Raw genomic sequence first — 18,454 nt, 5'->3', positions numbered from 1 at the left:
TATTATGCAAAACCTATTTCTTTGCAATGATTCACAATAAACACTTATTTTTCAATGAAAGAACCATTTCATTACTATAACGATATAACATAGAATCACAAATAAGATTCATTTATTTACTTAACATAAGGAGAAAATAGGGAAACAATGCACCTAACTCCACAAGGAGAAACAAAAGAGGCACTCGAAGTCAACACATGGACACCAATCAGTGGTTCCATCCAAAAAGGTCACACACGCAACCAACTAAACAAAGGCACATCGATTTCATCTACAGAACAAGGGAAGACTCACTTCCTTCTCCTCACATAGATCTAGTTGCATCTACTGGACAAGCAAGTCCATCCCAAGTAGACACTGAAGCAACAGAAGATCATGAGCTCTTCACAAAGGCACTTGAACTCAACCAACGCAGCAACAACCATATGGGCAACATATACACAGAGATCCCAATGTTTGAACATGGGCTCTGATACTAGATGTAATGCCCCGCCCGGAGATCCTTGGAACAAGGATTCGATTCAAGCCAAGATATATTTATTTTTACAAGTATGAATGCACATGACAACATCATACAGGGATCACAAAGATCGCAACGGAAGACTTCACCAACAATCTGAGCAACCAACAAATCTCCAAACACCACTACTAAACAATTGACAGAAAACAAAGGACACATAACTGAATCCGAATCAGAACGTTACGAATTCAAAATGCGACTCCAAAGGATTGAAGAACACTTAAGAGGGTACCCAAAACGCTTCCCAAAAAGTCTAGGTCTTACCGGAAAGTGCTTATTGTCCGCTCGCACAAGGTTTTGCAAAAGCCAGGCGATACTTTAAATCAGCACTGAGCAATACTTTATAGCATCGTGCAATATTTGTTAAGAAGGAGGGCGACACTTTCAAGGATTGGGTGACACTTCTCTTAAGGGTGTACAATACTTTACAAATATCATACAATACTTCTTCAAAGGGGGTGCGATACTGGAAAGTATCGCACAACAAAACTCCAAGAGGCATGTGATACAATCAGGGAATGCACGACAAAACTCCAATGGGCATGCGACACATTATTGTATCGCCCCATGTTGAGACATGGTCGCCCAAGAAAATAAGGAAAACTCTAAAAGGAAAACACAAGAGGCAAACCAAGATCAAAACCTCCACACCGAGGAGTATCGGATCCACATAGTTCGAGGAATGAACACTCGAGTGCATAAACAACAAGGTGCCATGAACAAGAAAGAGAAACATCTATCCATCTAAAATCAAAGTAGTAAATTAATGTACTGAAAGCAACATTACAGTGTACAGAAGTAACATCGCAATGTATAGAAATAACATCGCAATAACTGAACAATCAAACTAAGTACGCAGTTCCTCCCAACCGTCAATAGCATCATAAAACCATTATGGATCCTAGCCATTCCCTGCGCGTAACATCCCAAGCCATCGATCAGATCGTCGGTACTATTGTAATAGGGACGTCGCTACTAAAGCACACTACAATATAAGCATAAGGAAATCTAACATGCTAGTAGTAAAGCATAAGATAATCCTTAAAGTATATAACATCACCTATCACATGCTGATCATCATAATAAAGAAATCTAACATACTAAACCAATAAGCAATAGATAATCCAATACAACAATTCACATCCTTTAGTCATATGCTAAACATCATAATATGGGAATGCATCAAATAAACTACCATCATCTAAATATGATATCCAAGCATTCCAATGAAAGCATAATCACAAGAAAGTATACTTTGGAACCCAAAGTATCAAGTGAAAACATCCAGCAACGGTCGCATTAGGATAAAAGACCGTCTGTGTACACTAGTCCTTAGCAGTGGTGAAGATAGCTACGCCTCCCAACTATGTGGCACCCATAGGTCCACACTCGCCGTGCTGATGGAGATAATGATCCAACCACAAACACACAAAAACAACATCCATGGCTAACACTCACGACACACAGTATGATGGCTGTAACCAAGAACCTAAGACAATGCAAGGAGTACAGGTCTTGGTTAGACACTCAATAGACTACCAAGTAGGGGTTGACATCGTGGAGAGCCGCTTGGCATCAACAAGCCCAAGCTCGTTTCGTGCGGATACAACATCCCTCAAAGGAAAGGCTCGGCACATACATTTTATTATCTTAAGTTTAATTACCACTCACATATTTTATTTAGTTATCACTTATTTAAAAATCCCTCTGCCAACCCATGGCGCCATGATCGTTGGGCTGCAAGATAGAAGCCTCCTCCATATGCTACCTACCCTACTCATGCTCATCCTACGACAAGTGTCTGTGGGCATGCATATTCCCAACCCAACCCCAATGATGATAATTTCCGAAAGTACCACGGAAGATCAGGGCTTGCAAGTCACTCGACAAATGTACGGACACTTACTCGTGTGTGGCGCACCACCATCACAAAGATCATGGCACAAGGACTGGATGAGTACATAATGCAAAGTATAACACCCAACTGAAAGCAACTCAGGACGGATTCTACACGAATCCCAAAGCCAATAAAATCATACATCATAAAATCACTCAACCGGCCTCAATCTGGGAGTATGTATTCTACATGAATCCCAATGATGCAACGAGACCAAACATCATGAACTCACTCAACCGGCTTGAATCCAGGAGCATGGATTCTACACAAATCCTAGTGTTCACAAAACAAAAGCAAGGGTCCAAAAGAAACTATAACACTAGGTATAAAATCACCCAACTGAACACAAAGTCGAAAGTACGGATGCCACATGCATCCCAATGCAACATAAAAGTGCAATAAAGGTTTAACTGATATCGAAACGAATAGTCTAGGTCCAGGACCCAACTCGTGCCAAGGAGACCTGAGAAAATAGGGCGGTACACAAAACAAGGTAAAAATCCCAAATTTTGGAAAACTTCAAAATTAAAACCCATTTGGTCTTTAGGTAGGAAAACCCCAAAAATCAAAAAATAAATAAATTCAGACACTGTATGCAAAAACAAACAGCATAATTGTGCAAAACCCCAAACGCTCATCTCGAAAAACAGGAAAATGCTCATACTTGACCAACCGGGTAGAACCAACAAACAAAAACGGAGGGGAACACTAGTTGTCAGCCTCCTAACAAACGGCTACCAAAAACAGAAGCAGATTCGGAGTAGAAACAATAAAACAGGTAAGCCCTACCTCACAGGCAAAAGGGCAAAACGAGAATCTGAACCATAAAATAAATAGCTTGCAGAAGTAGCTGAAAATTGCTGCAATCCAAAGTTTCCCCGAGCCGGATCCAATGAGCCCGATCTCACGATGATCCCACGCCCATAGCTCCCAGAACGAACAAAACTGTAAATCCTCATGAAGAGGATTTTTGGTTTTACTCTCCAACTTTCTAATTCGAAAGTGAGAAGTGAGGAATTAAATTCCTTATTGGATATTTATTCACTTTTTGAGTGAATAATTGATTAGGGCAAATAACTAGCCAGCCTAGTTAAACCTCGAATCAACCCAAACGAAAATAGGCTATTCCTAGAAATAGCAATCCATCTATGGGAAAGCTGCTAAAAATTAAAATAAATCAATTAAAAAGCTTGAAAACCCAAAAACACATAAATTTCCTTAACAACTTTCGCGATATTGCGAACCTCTAAATGCATAGGCACACTCATTGGACTAATCACACAATGCAAATGAGTTCGGATTGAATAATCACCAAAAGGTTTAATTAAACAATTAAAATAAGGATACGTCGACCATACAGAGACGACATTGGCAAAATATGAATGGCTGAATCACTAACTCCATGTGCCACTGCCAGGGATATAAATCCTGCACACTAAGCAACATGATCAAGTGCAATTGCATATAATAGTATAGCTTCAGCAATAAATGTATTGAATCACCTAATTTAACCATTTATTTAATTATATCAAAATAATCTATTTATATCACTCATATTCGCATAAAGCATAACAACGCAGGAATGAAGTAAATAACAATAGCATTAAATCCATCACCTAACATAATCAGAGATATATCCAAATACTGGATAACCGGATATCATCATAAAACACACTGTCATCTCAAAACGGTATCATCATGCAATATGATCAACTGAACAACATAGTAGTCTAACATCAATGATACTGAAATCAAGGTATAACATTTGACCCTTGTGTCATCTCAAATGTAAAACATAAGTAGATATCTGCAGCACATAACCAATGTATCCGACATGGACAATCCTTTCCTAATTATTTAAGCATTTAATAATGGTTGTTAACACAACATGAAAAGACACTTAAAACACATATGCGAGTATAGTCATAAATTTGCCCAACCACTGCTACAGGAACCTAGTCTAGTGTAGCATGGTAACAGTACACAATGCAATCTCTGCACACCTCTCAAGGTAATCACAGAACAACCTCATGATACCACATCGATCTTGGTAATCACTGGCACAAACCTCAGTGAACCATAAATCACATCATAATCTCATAAATCAGACAAAGCATAATCAAAGCAATGGATATAGAGACATAAATCCAATCACCTTAACGGTGTAGACTACTCATGGTCACAATCATGATCCCTTCTCAAGGAGAGATCAACAAAGTTGCATCCATTGGGATGGCTTACAGAAGTCAAATGGGAGAGGCACTACATTGATGCCAACTGCTTTATTCCTGCCTTATTCCAAATGAGCATGTGCTTTAAATAGCCCTCAAGTGGAGGTGTACAAATGAAACCTTTGGTCAAGAATGCCTTCATAATGAGGTACCCCTTCTATACTAACTGCTGCCCCTTCATAACTGAATAGATGCTGAAGTCTTAATTAAGATGCCACCTCTTCATAACTGAATTGATGCTTATGACTTAGCTAATAAAACTCATTAAAATCACAGATCTCTTGCATATGTGCCTCATCCATGGCATGATAGTATATCAATTTGTTGCTTCCTTTTGTCTTGTCTGTTCAGGCAATGGAAAAGATTTTGAAGTCTTAAATAAGACAATTTTTTGTTATAATCGTGGTAGGGGCATGATATGCTTTCTTCAAACTAGAACAAATATAACTAATTTTAGGAAGTGGATGTTGTCAAGTGAGTGATCAGATGTTGTCATTGATAGCAACATATCTCATTTGCGTGATCGCTTGTGATGACAATCAATTTTGGTATGATAAGGATATAAAAAATGCCCGAGTGTAGGAAGGAAATGCAGTATACAGTTGGACAGTTTTAGTCAGTGATAATAAAAGGCTTATCCGATGAAGTGACATATTTGGGAATATGATATATACAGTGTGTGTGAGCTACACATGTGATCGCTTGAGTTAATATGAAGTCTAGCATGCGTCTTGGCAATGCAAAGCAGAACCTGTCTAGACTCTAGTATGATAGTGTTTCAGGATAGATTTGGTAATCGGGTATTTTGGCTTAGAAAATTGAAATGCCTTAGTCAATGCAATTGCTTAGCAATAGTTAGATGACATCCAAGGATTTAACTCTTGGATATTGTGGTCCAACTTTTTACTCTGTAAATGAATGGACACGTTTTGTGAAGAGTTATTAAAGCTGTCTGGATTAATGAATTATAAGGGTATAAAGAAAAGACTTTTTGGCATGCGAGCCTGTGTGGATGTATTGTGATGATATATTGATGTGATGTGTGAGCCTTGATGCTGAATTACAAATCAGAGAAGATGTGAGCTTCAGTGGAACTAATCAGGCATTGTGATGCTTTGTAATAGTTTATGTTTGATGTAATACTTCTATTGTATTTGGACAGTGAGTCCAGAAGTTAGCTATAACCTTCATTCTTGAGCAGTGAGTTCTCTTTTTGTTATCACAACTCCTAACAGGGTTGTTGTCCTTTAACAGGGTCAAGTCTCCTAACAGGGTCACATGTACTAAATACTATGTAACGAATCCTAACTGGGTCAGACCTCCTGATAGAGATACTTTCAGATTAGTGCATAATCTTGTGGGTTCAATCCCCATTGGGGTTTTCCCTTGGCCGGGATTTCCTTGAGATCAAATCATGGTGTAATGAGTTCTTCTATGATGTATGCTTTACTTTATGCATTACAATTTATGGTAGCATTTGGTTAAGTTGCAAATTTGTTAAATTAGTTTAGAAGTGTTGCAACAGTGATTCACCCCCACCAGTGTTACTTGATCGTAACAGTGGATGTGCATTGTCTTTCATGTGTGTATTCTAGGCGATGTGGTCCATCCACTAAGGTATTGTGACATCATTTTTCTTCATGGACAATACTAGTCTTGATGTAATGATTGAAAGATTTATTTAAGCTATTTGTAGCAATTGTTAGACATGCTTTCTACATAGCTTAGTTGACAAGATGCCTTGTACGTGATATTTGTACTAACAACCAGTTCTGTCATGTAATTATTCTCTCTATATTTGAAACTCACGAATGCAAATCTCTTTGCACACTGAAATAATACTCCGCCTCAATCAATACAACAAATCTGTTGACACACAACTAGTTTTCCCTTTTTCTATCAGAGTGCTTCTCATTATCACTAAAGTTTGAAGTATCTTTATTTTTTATAAAGGAACAAATTCTTAGTCCACTCAATTGGTATTCAAATCTGTCAAACATATGAAGTTGAAACTGCATCTTAGAGGTCTTGTTGAACATGCCTTGTGTAGCTTCCATGCATACGTTACTAAATAGTAGTGCATATGCTTTCACTTGTGTTCAATTTATTGTCTGACACTATATTTGCAGCAATATTCCTCAATCTTACAACTACCTCCTCTGTTATTCTAAGGTGGGCACTACTTGTGTTACTTGATTTGATAAATTGAAAACTAAATGTCTCTGTTTAAATTGGCCTGTTTTGGTGATCTTCTCAGTCACTTTTTGTGTGATGAGTAATTCGCCTTTTGTTCCTGCAAAAAATAACTCTCGATCCATTACTTTTTATGTTAATTGAGATCCATCTTAAACAGAGTACCAGTTTCAAATCAATTTGAAATCTTTATGAATCATAACATTTGGGTTGAAACTAGAATCTACTAATAATTAATACATCTTATTTTATTCTAATGGAACGGATATTTACAGGATGGCTGGAAGGTCTCTCATAAAATTGCTGAAGCGTTTCCCATCTCTCATCAAATTGTGTATGCCAAAACTCACAGGAAGCTTAGGGAACCCAGGAACACCCGAACATGCTGCATTGGGTGCATGTGCAATACTTCAATCCAGAACTGTCATGCGACACATATCGAAGGTTTGTAAAAGTGCCGAGGCTGTAAATTTTATTTGTCTGAGTCTTCATAATTGTTTCTGAGTCTGATTGTCAATATTTCAGGATTGGAGTGCTTTCTCATCATTTGTCTTAGCTTTACTTGGGAGGTATAACTCTTGAATGAGTAGTGCATTGATAAATATCCAGTGGAACAAGATATATCATTGCCAAAACTTTTTTTTGGTTACAGATCTTTCTGTAGTTTAAATTTTTTGTTCATTTTTTAAAATGAGATTTTCCATTAGATTTCTATATCCTCTGATAATATTTGCATCAAATGCAGCTCTCATCATGAATCATTGAAAGCTCAAAAAGCCATTAGTGAGGTACAACCAACCAGGCAATACATTTCAGAATTTATGTTTGACATTATTTCATGTGTACTTAGAATTATAATTGCATTTTTAATAAAGAAAAATGCTAAATCCAATGTCCTTGGCATGTTATAGCTTTTTATTGGGTTTAACCTTCAGTATACTGGTATGCCGAGGAACAAATCTGAGTCATTTGACAAGTCTTCATATATGGGCATTATCACTCAAATAAGATCCCTCAGTTCTGATATTCAAAATGTGCATTGGCGGTTAGTCTCTTTCTTTTATTAACTGGAACAAGGCTTCATAAATGAAAAAAATGTTGCATGAATCTTTCTTGTTTTGTTTTCATCAGATATAACTTGATGGCACATAGAATACTTCTGCTAATGGTACTTCCTTCAAAGGACAATTTTGAGTTTGCATCAATAGCAAGGGAGGAAGTGGCTTGTAAGTTTCTTTTTTTGTTCATTCATAATTTTGACAAGTTATAGATGTTGCTACCTCTGGTAATTAGAATTATACTCATGCACTTTGAAGATTTAGTTTCAATAATTCTTAAGGGAAACAATTTATGCCATAGAAACAGGAAGGGTTTCATCTGATTAGATCAAAGGTACAATTTGATTGTAAAGAAACTTTAGTAGGGCATCTCCCTGTCATTATTGATTTAGTGCTTATCAAGCAGTCATTGGAAGCCAAGTTTAATGATAGTGGCTAAGCATATTTTTATATATAGATCAATATTTTCTGAATTTCTTGATTAGCTTGAGCCTTGACTACTCAAGTTGTAAATGTATATTAAACTTCTTAATCAGACTGTTATTATATGCAGATTTTAATTCACTGATTTCCTTTCAGGCAGGTTATAATCGGATTATATACTTTTGAGGGAATCGATTTGGAGTATTATATGAAATACTGATTTCTATGTGAGAATGTAATTATGTCTGCATGTCTGTATATGCCGAACTTTCCAAAGAAAGATTATTAATTGATTTTGATATGCTCTTTTCGTCTGATCGATCAGATATTAATATTACCTCAAAGAGGCAAGATTACAAAGGGCATGTCATGAGTGGACATGTCTCATGTCTGCTCATGACATGACTTTATATTTAACAACTCAGTGAAAGTAATTTTTAGTTTGTTTAGTTAATACATTGCCTAATATAGCTTTAGGCAAATTGCCGATCTGCTGTAGCCATATAGATCATTTGCCCGATCCACAGAGAGGCTCACCAATGGCATGTTCGATCATGATTTGATCTGCTCATACGATCATGTTAAGAGAGGATAGATATAATCAGAATCTGTTAGTACAGATTTCAGAATGCATAGAGTTTCGATTCTGATATGAGGTGATAGAATTATCTTTATACAACTGATTACCTGAATATCTGACCAAAGTTACAATGTCTTAACACAAATAAATATATTGATTTTCATGTATCAATTTGGCTCATAGATTTCTGACAAAGCATATATACCCTTCACACAACAGAAGATTCTCACATCATTTTCATGCTGGAACAGATAATTTGCAACAATATCCAGAGAAATTATTGTGACAAAGTTGAAATCTTTTTATATAAATTCTGTATACCAGAACTTCTTTGAGACTCAAGAATCATGCTTCATTGTGAAATTCAATGCTTTCTGACTTCTGTTCTGAAAGCCAGGCCTCAGTCTTTGACATGAAGTAAGAAATCTACCTGTACCCCAAAGCTGAAGTTGTAAGTGAATGTGAAAAGAATTCTGAACATAATTTGTCACTTTAATGTGCTCCTTAATTGATAAGTTGTGAGTTGATATGCCATGCTTCAACCACTCATGTTTTGCATCATAGGCTCGACAAGTTTTTAGAGAAAAATATATTTGGAGTTTTGTGCTGTTTTCTTGTGGTAATGCTTGCTTTTTAATGACCTTCACGCTATATTACCATTAGCTTATTTTTCACCTGTCAGCAAACCAGAATTTTTGTTTTGCATTTTTCATATTTGCGTGGGCGTACATTCTCTTTATTATTTTTACTGAACAAGTGCAACCTTTGGAATGCAACACAGTCGAAAATTGAAATGCTTTATACTGCTATGCCTCTTAGCATTGGAGTGCTTATTTCACAAGTGGATACCTTTTATATATACTCTCCATTCACCCGTTTTCTCCCATTTATTGCATGTTTCCTTCATATGATTTTTCAATAAATTTCATCTTTGATTTAGTGTTGCTAAATTTTATGCTTATTTGTTTTCATGTGCGAGTATGCAATTATGTATACATTTCTTGTACTGGGATAAATCAATCACCCATTTTAAAGCTTTACACCACCTAAGGTTTTCTCCAAAGCTATATTCAGTAGTACATCCTAGATCTATTTGGAATAAACTCTTGAGAGATTTCCAACAGGATCAGTATTGGTTTCTCCTATTATGTTATATCCCCACCTTCAGTCTAATAGGTACAAAATGAAATTTTGTTGGCCCTTTACATCTGAGAACTCTTTATGAATGGTGACAAGGGTGTATGTTGGAACTTTGACAGTTGGAGTTCAGAAAACACTTGATTGTAAGGATATATTTATCAACAAGGGTTATCAAAATAACACTCTTTATTCAGCTCCTTCTTGAATTAAAAAAAAATTAATGCTCTCTAACTTGTTATTTGTTCATGTGCAATTTCAGATGCAGCATTTTTGTTTATGTTTGATTTCAGATCCACTGTTCTGCTATTTCACTGCTTTGAGTTGGAGGTAATCTTTATTATTAATATGTCAGGCACTCTAATACAAGATTATAACATTTTTTCGTTTTTCTTGTAGGTCATTTCTTAGTGCATCTCAAGAGCCATCTTCCTCCAGTAAGGGTTCTTGCAGCTGCTTCACTTGTTCTTCTTCTGCAAGCATCTCCCTACAAGAAACCAATGAATGATAGTTTGCAATCCAGTTGTTTAAACGCCGCTGTTGAATCTTCCCTTGAGGATGCTCTAAATCCTATAATCACAGGGGAAAGCTTTTTCAAGGACATACTTAATGGTTTGTGCTATGATCACATTTTCGCCGATTCAAATAATACATCTGGTGGAGGAAACAATATCACACAGAGCATTAGAGATAAATCAATTAATGGATGGTTTCAAGCATTTTATGACCCATGGCCACGTTCAAGGAACTGGAGCTCACTCTTATGGGGAGGTGCATTTCTACCCAGCTTTGCTAAGTTATTCAAACGCCTTATTCAAGAGTGTGGTGAAAGTGTACTGCAGGCTTTGCAGAACCCATTAGAAGAGTTACTTATTGCTACAGAAGAACGGGACAAACAGTGTCTAGCTTCTGAGGTTTTGGCAGGTCTTATGCATTCTGATGTAAGCCTAATTTTAGAAGCATGGGAAAGTTGGCTATGTACTGCTGTTCGCAAGGTAGTACGCCAGCCAACTGTTGAAACAAATACAGAATGGGCTACCTGTATGCGGTTTGCAGTTACAGGGAAAGGAAGGGGTGGAAAGGCTATACCATTAATGCGTCAGAAAATTTTAGAATGCCTTGTTGAACCTTTATCTACGACTGTTGCTACTCACATGGTGGCCAAACGGTATACTCTCCTATCTGCTGCATTAATAGAGACTCATCCTTCCTGCATGCCAGCTACAGAGATAACATTGCAAGAGAACTTATTAGAGGAACTTCTGCTTTGCATGGGTCATTCTGCTGCCCAGGTAAAATCACCTTAGAATTTTGTTTGGATTTTGTCCATCATTGTGTATGCAAATGAGTTGGATATACCATTATTTTTTCATGGATTTTTGATAGTCTAAAATTCCACTGTTTCAGACAATGGTGCATTGTTTCACGAGGTCCATTTTTCATTGTTTAAACTTTAAGCGTACCAATGGTCAATATCATGTAAATTCAATGCTTTCTTTTATCATGGACGTGATTTATAAAATTGAAATATTTGGTCAAAAATCTGGATAAAAAGCCTCTACAGGTTAATATTTTTTAATTTGTATGGAATGTTTAAAATGGTGTAACTGAGCAATTTAATCTAGTGCAACATATATTCATATCCAACCCATATTTTTTACTGACAGGCCAATTTCCATCTTCTCATTTGACAAGAAAATTAGTTTAAAAGGTTGCAAGCCCAAAATAGAAAATATATGAGAAAATCTGTACTAAATGAGATGCAGTCTGTGGCTGAGATAGTCAAAAGGTAAGATAATTTTGAAAAATTCTTGATGCATCTCAAGATGAGAAAAATGTTTAATCCTACAATGGAAATGAACAATAAGGCACAATGGAAGTTTGAGGAAAAATCCAATGGATGGGCGCAATATTGGTATGAAACCAGGTACCAATTTAGAGGCAAAAATGAGTAATGTTCAAATCTTGAGAGATCAAAGCATTGGTTACTCCCTTCAGTGAATGTTTTAACTAATAGAATAAACAAATAGATAACAATGATCATCAATACAGTAATTCAGGAACTACACATCAACGTGGCAGAAAGATATAACTTTATCATGTGTACAACAATAGAGTCCCTCGATGCCGATACAAGCTAGAAATATATAAAACTCAACAACTAACAACCACCTGAGAACTATAACCTATTACATCCCCATTTATTAAACAAACATTATTTATTCTTATTGGCAAAACTGCTGCCAACATCAGCCTCCCCTCAAAAAGGAAGACTTATTCTAGATGATGGAACAAAAATGGAGCTGATGAACCACATCATCTACTATTGAGATTCACAATGAAAGGATATCCAAAATACCGTATGACCACTGATGGAACTCTAAATTTTGGAAAAAATTAGAGTCCCAAATACCATGAAAAAGGGAGAATCTTCAGATCTTACCTGCTACTTATATTCAATCAATTATAATTCAAAACACTAAAACTTATAATCAGAAGAATGTGAAAGAAGGAAGCCAGTTTGATGCCTGCACGCGATGATAAGTTTAAAGGTCTACATATCTCTCAGTTCAAGGATGAGAATCCTAGGCATTTTAATCCTGTTCACAAAATTCTTACCAGCTATTTGAATTCAGGAAATACTAGACAGTTCAGGAATTATCAAAATTATTCAGTTGCTGAAGGGATGGATACTACATGGCACTCACATATTACTTCAGATATACCACATTTAATTCGTTATGTTTTCCTTCTAATTGAGTGCCCTAGTGGAAATGCATCTGGAAATGCAGGTTCTTCACAAAATCGAGTGATTGCTATGACCATACATGAAACACTTACTGGAATCCTCCTTCCAAGTTTGCCAATGGAAGATGTATTAGGATATTTGCATGCTGTTGAAAATCAAATATGGGTTACAGGTTCTTATTCACCTGTCCACTTAGTGTCACTGATGGCTCTTGTAAGAATTATAGCAGATGTCCCAAAAGCAATGGTTCCCTAATTGGACAAAGTGACAAATTGCACCCTACAGACTATGGATACTGGAAATTCTGTACTGCGTAAGTCTGGCTTGCAGAGTGCTATGTCAGCAATACAGGAGATGCTATGCATCTTTCTGATGGTTTCTTTGTTCCAAAGTTCTACAAGGCTAGCTGCAGGTGATGCAGTTGGAGATATTCACACCCTTTGAATTCCAATTTATTTGAACCTGCTAAACAAATGATGGAATGTCTAGAATTTTTACAAGATAAACTTGAGTTTTTGGAGAGGAAAGAAGTATTTATGTTTTCTCTGGCATGCTGGGGTATCTCTATACAATCCCATCGATCAATCCTGAGGATATTTTTTATAATTTTTTGGATTATTACATCCATTATAGTGGTAGTATATGAAGTGGCTACAGGACACATAATATTATGTTGTTAGAGGGCACCCTGCTGTGATTAAAATTAAGCATGATAGTATGTTGGGTGGATATTTTGCAACTGACAGTTTTGAATAAAATTCAGTCACAAAATAGGATGACCAGGCACAACGTGTGAGACAGAGTCTCTCCTCCCTTAAAGGGACGGCTCCCCCTTTTCACCATTCTTTGGATCAACTCAAAGTAGGCAAAAACTTGAGAGATTTGAAAAGGTACTACCAATATTCTTTCCTCTTAACTTTCAGAAACGAGTCCACTTACCCGCGGAGCAAGTAATGGGCAAGATGAAACCTTGAACTACACTTCTATTTGGAGTTGTAAACGGTGATACCAATACACTAACACTATCTCAAAGGCTAGCTGAAAGCATACTAGTTTGGCTCTAAGTCCAGTCTTAATCTATGCTATAAGAATAACCTTTACTATTGGAGCACAAAGACTTTATGAAGTAAAGAATTCTAACTAATTTGTGAATTAAGAAAGAGATTTAAGCTACACTCAAAGCTCCTAGTCTATATATCTCCGCAACCACTCCTAGTCAAAGCTTTGGCTCCAATTACTTCCTAACTCTTTATACTCAATTATTAAGAATGCAAAAACACTTGAATCAAAGGTAACCAATGCAAATCAGTCAAAGCTTCCAACTTGCACAAGTAACAATTGCATTTAGTCGAAGTTCAACTTCAATTGTTTCTACATATTCACTTTTCTTTCAAAATAACACTACACAATCAAAGTCATGCTTGCACAATTTATCTAGAGCTCTCTTGCATACAACAAAGGATGATTTTTACAATGAGGGGGCATTCCTATATATAGGCATAGGAGTTGAGGAAAAAGTGGGAGCAATTCAACCGTCTTTGACCTGGTCTAACTAACAAGAGAAATTATTGGATTACATGTCATAAGGACATGTAAATCGTATTACATGCAATTACACATTTTCATGTAATGCATCCTCTTCAATCTACAAAATGAAATAGAGAAGAAAGAAGACGAAAAAGAAGAGAAACAATCCTAAGGATTATTTTTAAGTGCCTTGAACTTGATGATAACATCATGCACTTAAGAAGATCTGAAATCTCCATCGTCTTTGATATAGCTTCTATTCTCACACCATCGACATATGCTGATTTCACAACCTTGCAATTTGTCGCTAGAGAATCCTGTTAGTGCTTGCTAAGGATTTGTACAAAGAAAACTTATTCATTTTATGAGAACCAAAATTTCTAGAATCTAAATCAGCATTGAATTTGACTGTATATTCTGAAATCATTTCTGCAATTGCAACCAAATTATCATGCTCATCAAGAATTTGACACCCCATTTGTTCCAAGTTGCACATGATCCCAGTTTCTATTGCCTGACAATCTACTAAGACTGCCTGCAACTTTGTTACAAATTTTCTTAGTGTTTCTTCCTTATAGCCCATGAGTCTATGGCATCTGTAGAACATTTCACTAGATGGAACAATATCACATGTGACCATGGTGTCCAAATTAGATTTGATGATGTCATCCCAATCACTCAGGATTTCTTTCAGGGTATTAGCTTCATGACTCAAAGATGCAATTCATGACTCAAAGATGCAATCAAGTCATGCAACATTTCTTTAATCTCTTTGATACATTCAAGAATCCTGATCGTATCTGTGATGGCTTGAACTGCTTCAGAGACAACTCCAAACCAAGCTTTTGCTGCTTCCATGATCCACTTCTCTCGAGGTGTCTGAGATGTAGTGGTTGTATGTTGCGAACACCGCTGTTGAATAACCTCATTCAGGTGAGCAACTTCCTTCTTGAGCTGATTCTTTGTCTCCCACAACTCATTATTACTCTTTGATACATTAGCAAGTGCATTATGAGCATCTTGTAGACAATTCAACCGTAATTGCTTACCAAGTTCAATTTTGATGAACTTGTAATCCGAATAGTTAAGTTCTTCAACTGTTTTTTTGACTAGTGGTTCAACCATAGTTATGAGACTCGGACTCGCCTCTGACTCAGAAAGTCAACTCTGACTCAGACTTATACTCGGCGACCGGACTCGGTAAGGACTTGGAAAATCGGAAAACCCATGAAATTCAAAGATTTTTAAGGATTCAAAGGTTCTTTCATGCATCATTTAGTCAAATAACATCAAATACACAATAGTTGAGATAAATAGAAGCTACTTAACACTCATACACAATTTTGCATAGATCACATAAGTATAACAACAAATTTTTGAAAGAAAAAAACTGAATAACATAATATAAAGTTAAACATAATGTCACTGTCAAATGTCTACAATATATGAAATCCATGGAATCAAAAGTTGAAAACATATATCAAAATATCAGCTAGAGTGTAGAAGACTAAGGTTCATAGTAGCCTATGCCCTCCTATGAATATGCGTAAGATAAGTCATGGATGACTCATATATTGAGAAATATGTTTGTTACAGCTTATGTGCACATTGTAGACAACAACAAGGCTCTCAAGTATGTCTATCAATTTTCTTGGTGAAACACAACCTTTAACGGTAAAAGTCTTTTAATAACAATTATTGTTGGCTTACAAATTTTTGCCAAGAAAATGATCAAGGACATAGCCAGCAACACATATACATGTAAGTCTGAAAGTCTATAACTTTTATGTACAACACTAGAGAGTTTTAACATTCATGAACACGTAAGTCTAAAAAAGAGAAGAAAAACTCATATACATCATTATAGAATTCTAACACAAATATATGTAAATCTGAAAATATATGTACAACATTACTGAACTCTACAATGCTGAAAGCGAATTCTTTATAATGAAATCCAGATAGTAACCAATATTGGCAGTGAGCCTTCAATTTGGGTAACTATCCTTCATTTTGAGATGCAGGGCTATTCAGTTGTGTAATTTTCTATAACCTGGTTAACGACATTTGAAGATTTAAACATTAAATTTCCTCTAATATTCAAGATTTTAAGACATAAATTTGAAGATTTAAGATTTAAGATTCAATCCTTAATAAATTCTTGACATACCACAACATCATTTTCAGAATTAATATATACTGAGAAAAAAACACCTTCCAAAAACCTCTCTTTCAAATTAAAAAAAAAAATAAAAAAAATCCAGGAGAGTCCTATGAGTCCACGTGGACTCTGCCAGGACTTGGCCGAGTTGAGTCCAGAGGCCATTTGCCTCAGAAAGGCCGCCTTTGCCTCGGACTCACAGAGTCCCGAAACACTTGGTTCAACAACCTCCACAAACTTAGTTTTATCAGAATCAACTACGATCCTTGAAACAATCTTATCTTTTAAAGATCTCGATTTGGTTTTGTTAATAGGAAGATTATTTGCGGGCAACACAACCTTTCTTCTCTTCATAGTAATTTTGCCCTACCAATCTAGCAAACTAAAACCTTTATTTTCTTATTTAGGAGTAGAAATAACCATCAACATTGATACTGATTGTATTTCCGTAGTGACTTCACAAGCTTCGGTTTGTACTGCTATACCGAGAGATGCCTGTTGAGAAGACTTTGTCATGAATGCTTCAAAACCAGTTATTGAACTATCAAGTTGGGAAATTTTACCTTCTGTGAATGTTGGGAAATCATCAGACATATTTTCGAAGTTCTTTCTTTGCTCACTTGTGAGAATAGGAGTTGCTAAAGAGATAGGAAGTGCCAACGTATTCACTTCTGAGACAGGGATAATATATGTGAAAACAATGGAGAATGAATTGATGTCATCATCTACAACACCAAGAAAAGGTGTTTCCTGAATAGATGGACCTTGCTGATTTATTGGTCGTCGAGGAGATATGATCATAACCTCTCCTTCTTCCTCTTCATCAGATTCTTCTTCAGATGTAGTTTCCTCTTCAACTTCTTCCTCATCAGACTCTTGAGCTTGTGCAGGTTCTTGTAAGGGTTCTTGAGATGACTTAGATCCCTTTCCACCTTTTAACTTGAACTTGAGAGATTGCGTTGCAACGGAAGTAGACACACCATCTTTGCTTGAGATTTCCAGCTGAGATTCCGTTTAAGCGGTCAAAATCTTCCACAATGTAACCCAAGTTTGGGATTCACTCTCTTGAGACCTTTGATCTTCAACCATTTGTTGGTATTCACCAGGATGGATTGAAATCTATCAAAAATGGATATACCTTCTTTTTGCTACCACTATATAGGACACAGACATTTCTTATGAAAACCAACACGATGGTATTCTGGATCAAGAATATTACCATCATCTTCAATCTGAAGATTAGATGGAATTTCAAGCATGTTAAGATCAATGATCTGCTATAGGGTGAGCTTGCAATAATCCATTTTCATGATATCTAGCTTTGTGCGCTAGTCAATCCATATGTCCTCTATGCGATGGAAATCTTTTATTCATTGAATGCATCCCTCGATAATCAAATTCAAACCTAGCCTTGAACCTTTTTGATGCGATAAGTTGAAGTTCCGCCTCCATATTCTTTACCTTGTAAACTGAATTGATCATATATTGACCAATTACCAAGGGTTTGGCTGTAATGATATCAAAACCTGGCCTATGCAGAGAATTCTAAAAAGACTGTACTTCCATGAGTTGTTTGGCTAATTCCATTAGTATGATCTTATTTGTAGCATATCTTGGCAGAGTATATGGCTTTCCTTTGAAATAACCAATTCTCAAATAAGTGAAAGTTTGAAACTATAGAAAGATAACACCAAATTGATTAACCCTGTTCCAAGCCCATCTGACTCTCACTTGATTGCCAAATGTTTGTCAAGCAAACATCGGAAATATCAAAAAAATGCATCTTGGACTCTCGTGTAATGATATTTGTTGTGTGGCAAGGTAATTTGATCATAGTAGTCCCAAATAGGAACTTGTAACCGATCCCCTTTGGTGGAGAGACCCGAGAAAGATCCCATGGATGTAGCTATGTAAACTAGGTAGGGGTTAATGTAGAATGGTGCTGAGGTTCCTACATTAAGAAATTGCTCACAAATAG

General features: G+C 36.3%; 1 protein-coding gene across 1 annotated transcript in view; it reads left to right on the top strand.

Moving 5' to 3' along the window:
* PA200 (proteasome activating protein 200) overlaps window positions 1–18,454 on the top strand; it is a 290,511-nt gene that overhangs the window by 177,874 nt on the left and 94,183 nt on the right. Inside the window, exons 22-27 of the mRNA XM_089830694.1 lie at window positions 7,117–7,285; window positions 7,367–7,410; window positions 7,587–7,629; window positions 7,753–7,886; window positions 7,973–8,067; window positions 10,439–11,331. Of these exons, the coding sequence (XP_089686820.1) occupies window positions 7,117–7,285; window positions 7,367–7,410; window positions 7,587–7,629; window positions 7,753–7,886; window positions 7,973–8,067; window positions 10,439–11,331 (1,378 nt within the window). The remainder of the gene's footprint in view (window positions 1–7,116; window positions 7,286–7,366; window positions 7,411–7,586; window positions 7,630–7,752; window positions 7,887–7,972; window positions 8,068–10,438; window positions 11,332–18,454) is intronic.

Source organism: Cupressus sempervirens, chromosome 1, assembly GCF_028749045.1.
Source record: "Cupressus sempervirens isolate cs-2001-9-10 chromosome 1, ASM2874904v1, whole genome shotgun sequence".
Classification (NCBI taxonomy): Eukaryota; Viridiplantae; Streptophyta; class Pinopsida; order Cupressales; family Cupressaceae; genus Cupressus; species Cupressus sempervirens.
Note: the sequence above shows the minus strand (reverse complement) of the source record. Positions and strands in the feature narration are given on the sequence as shown.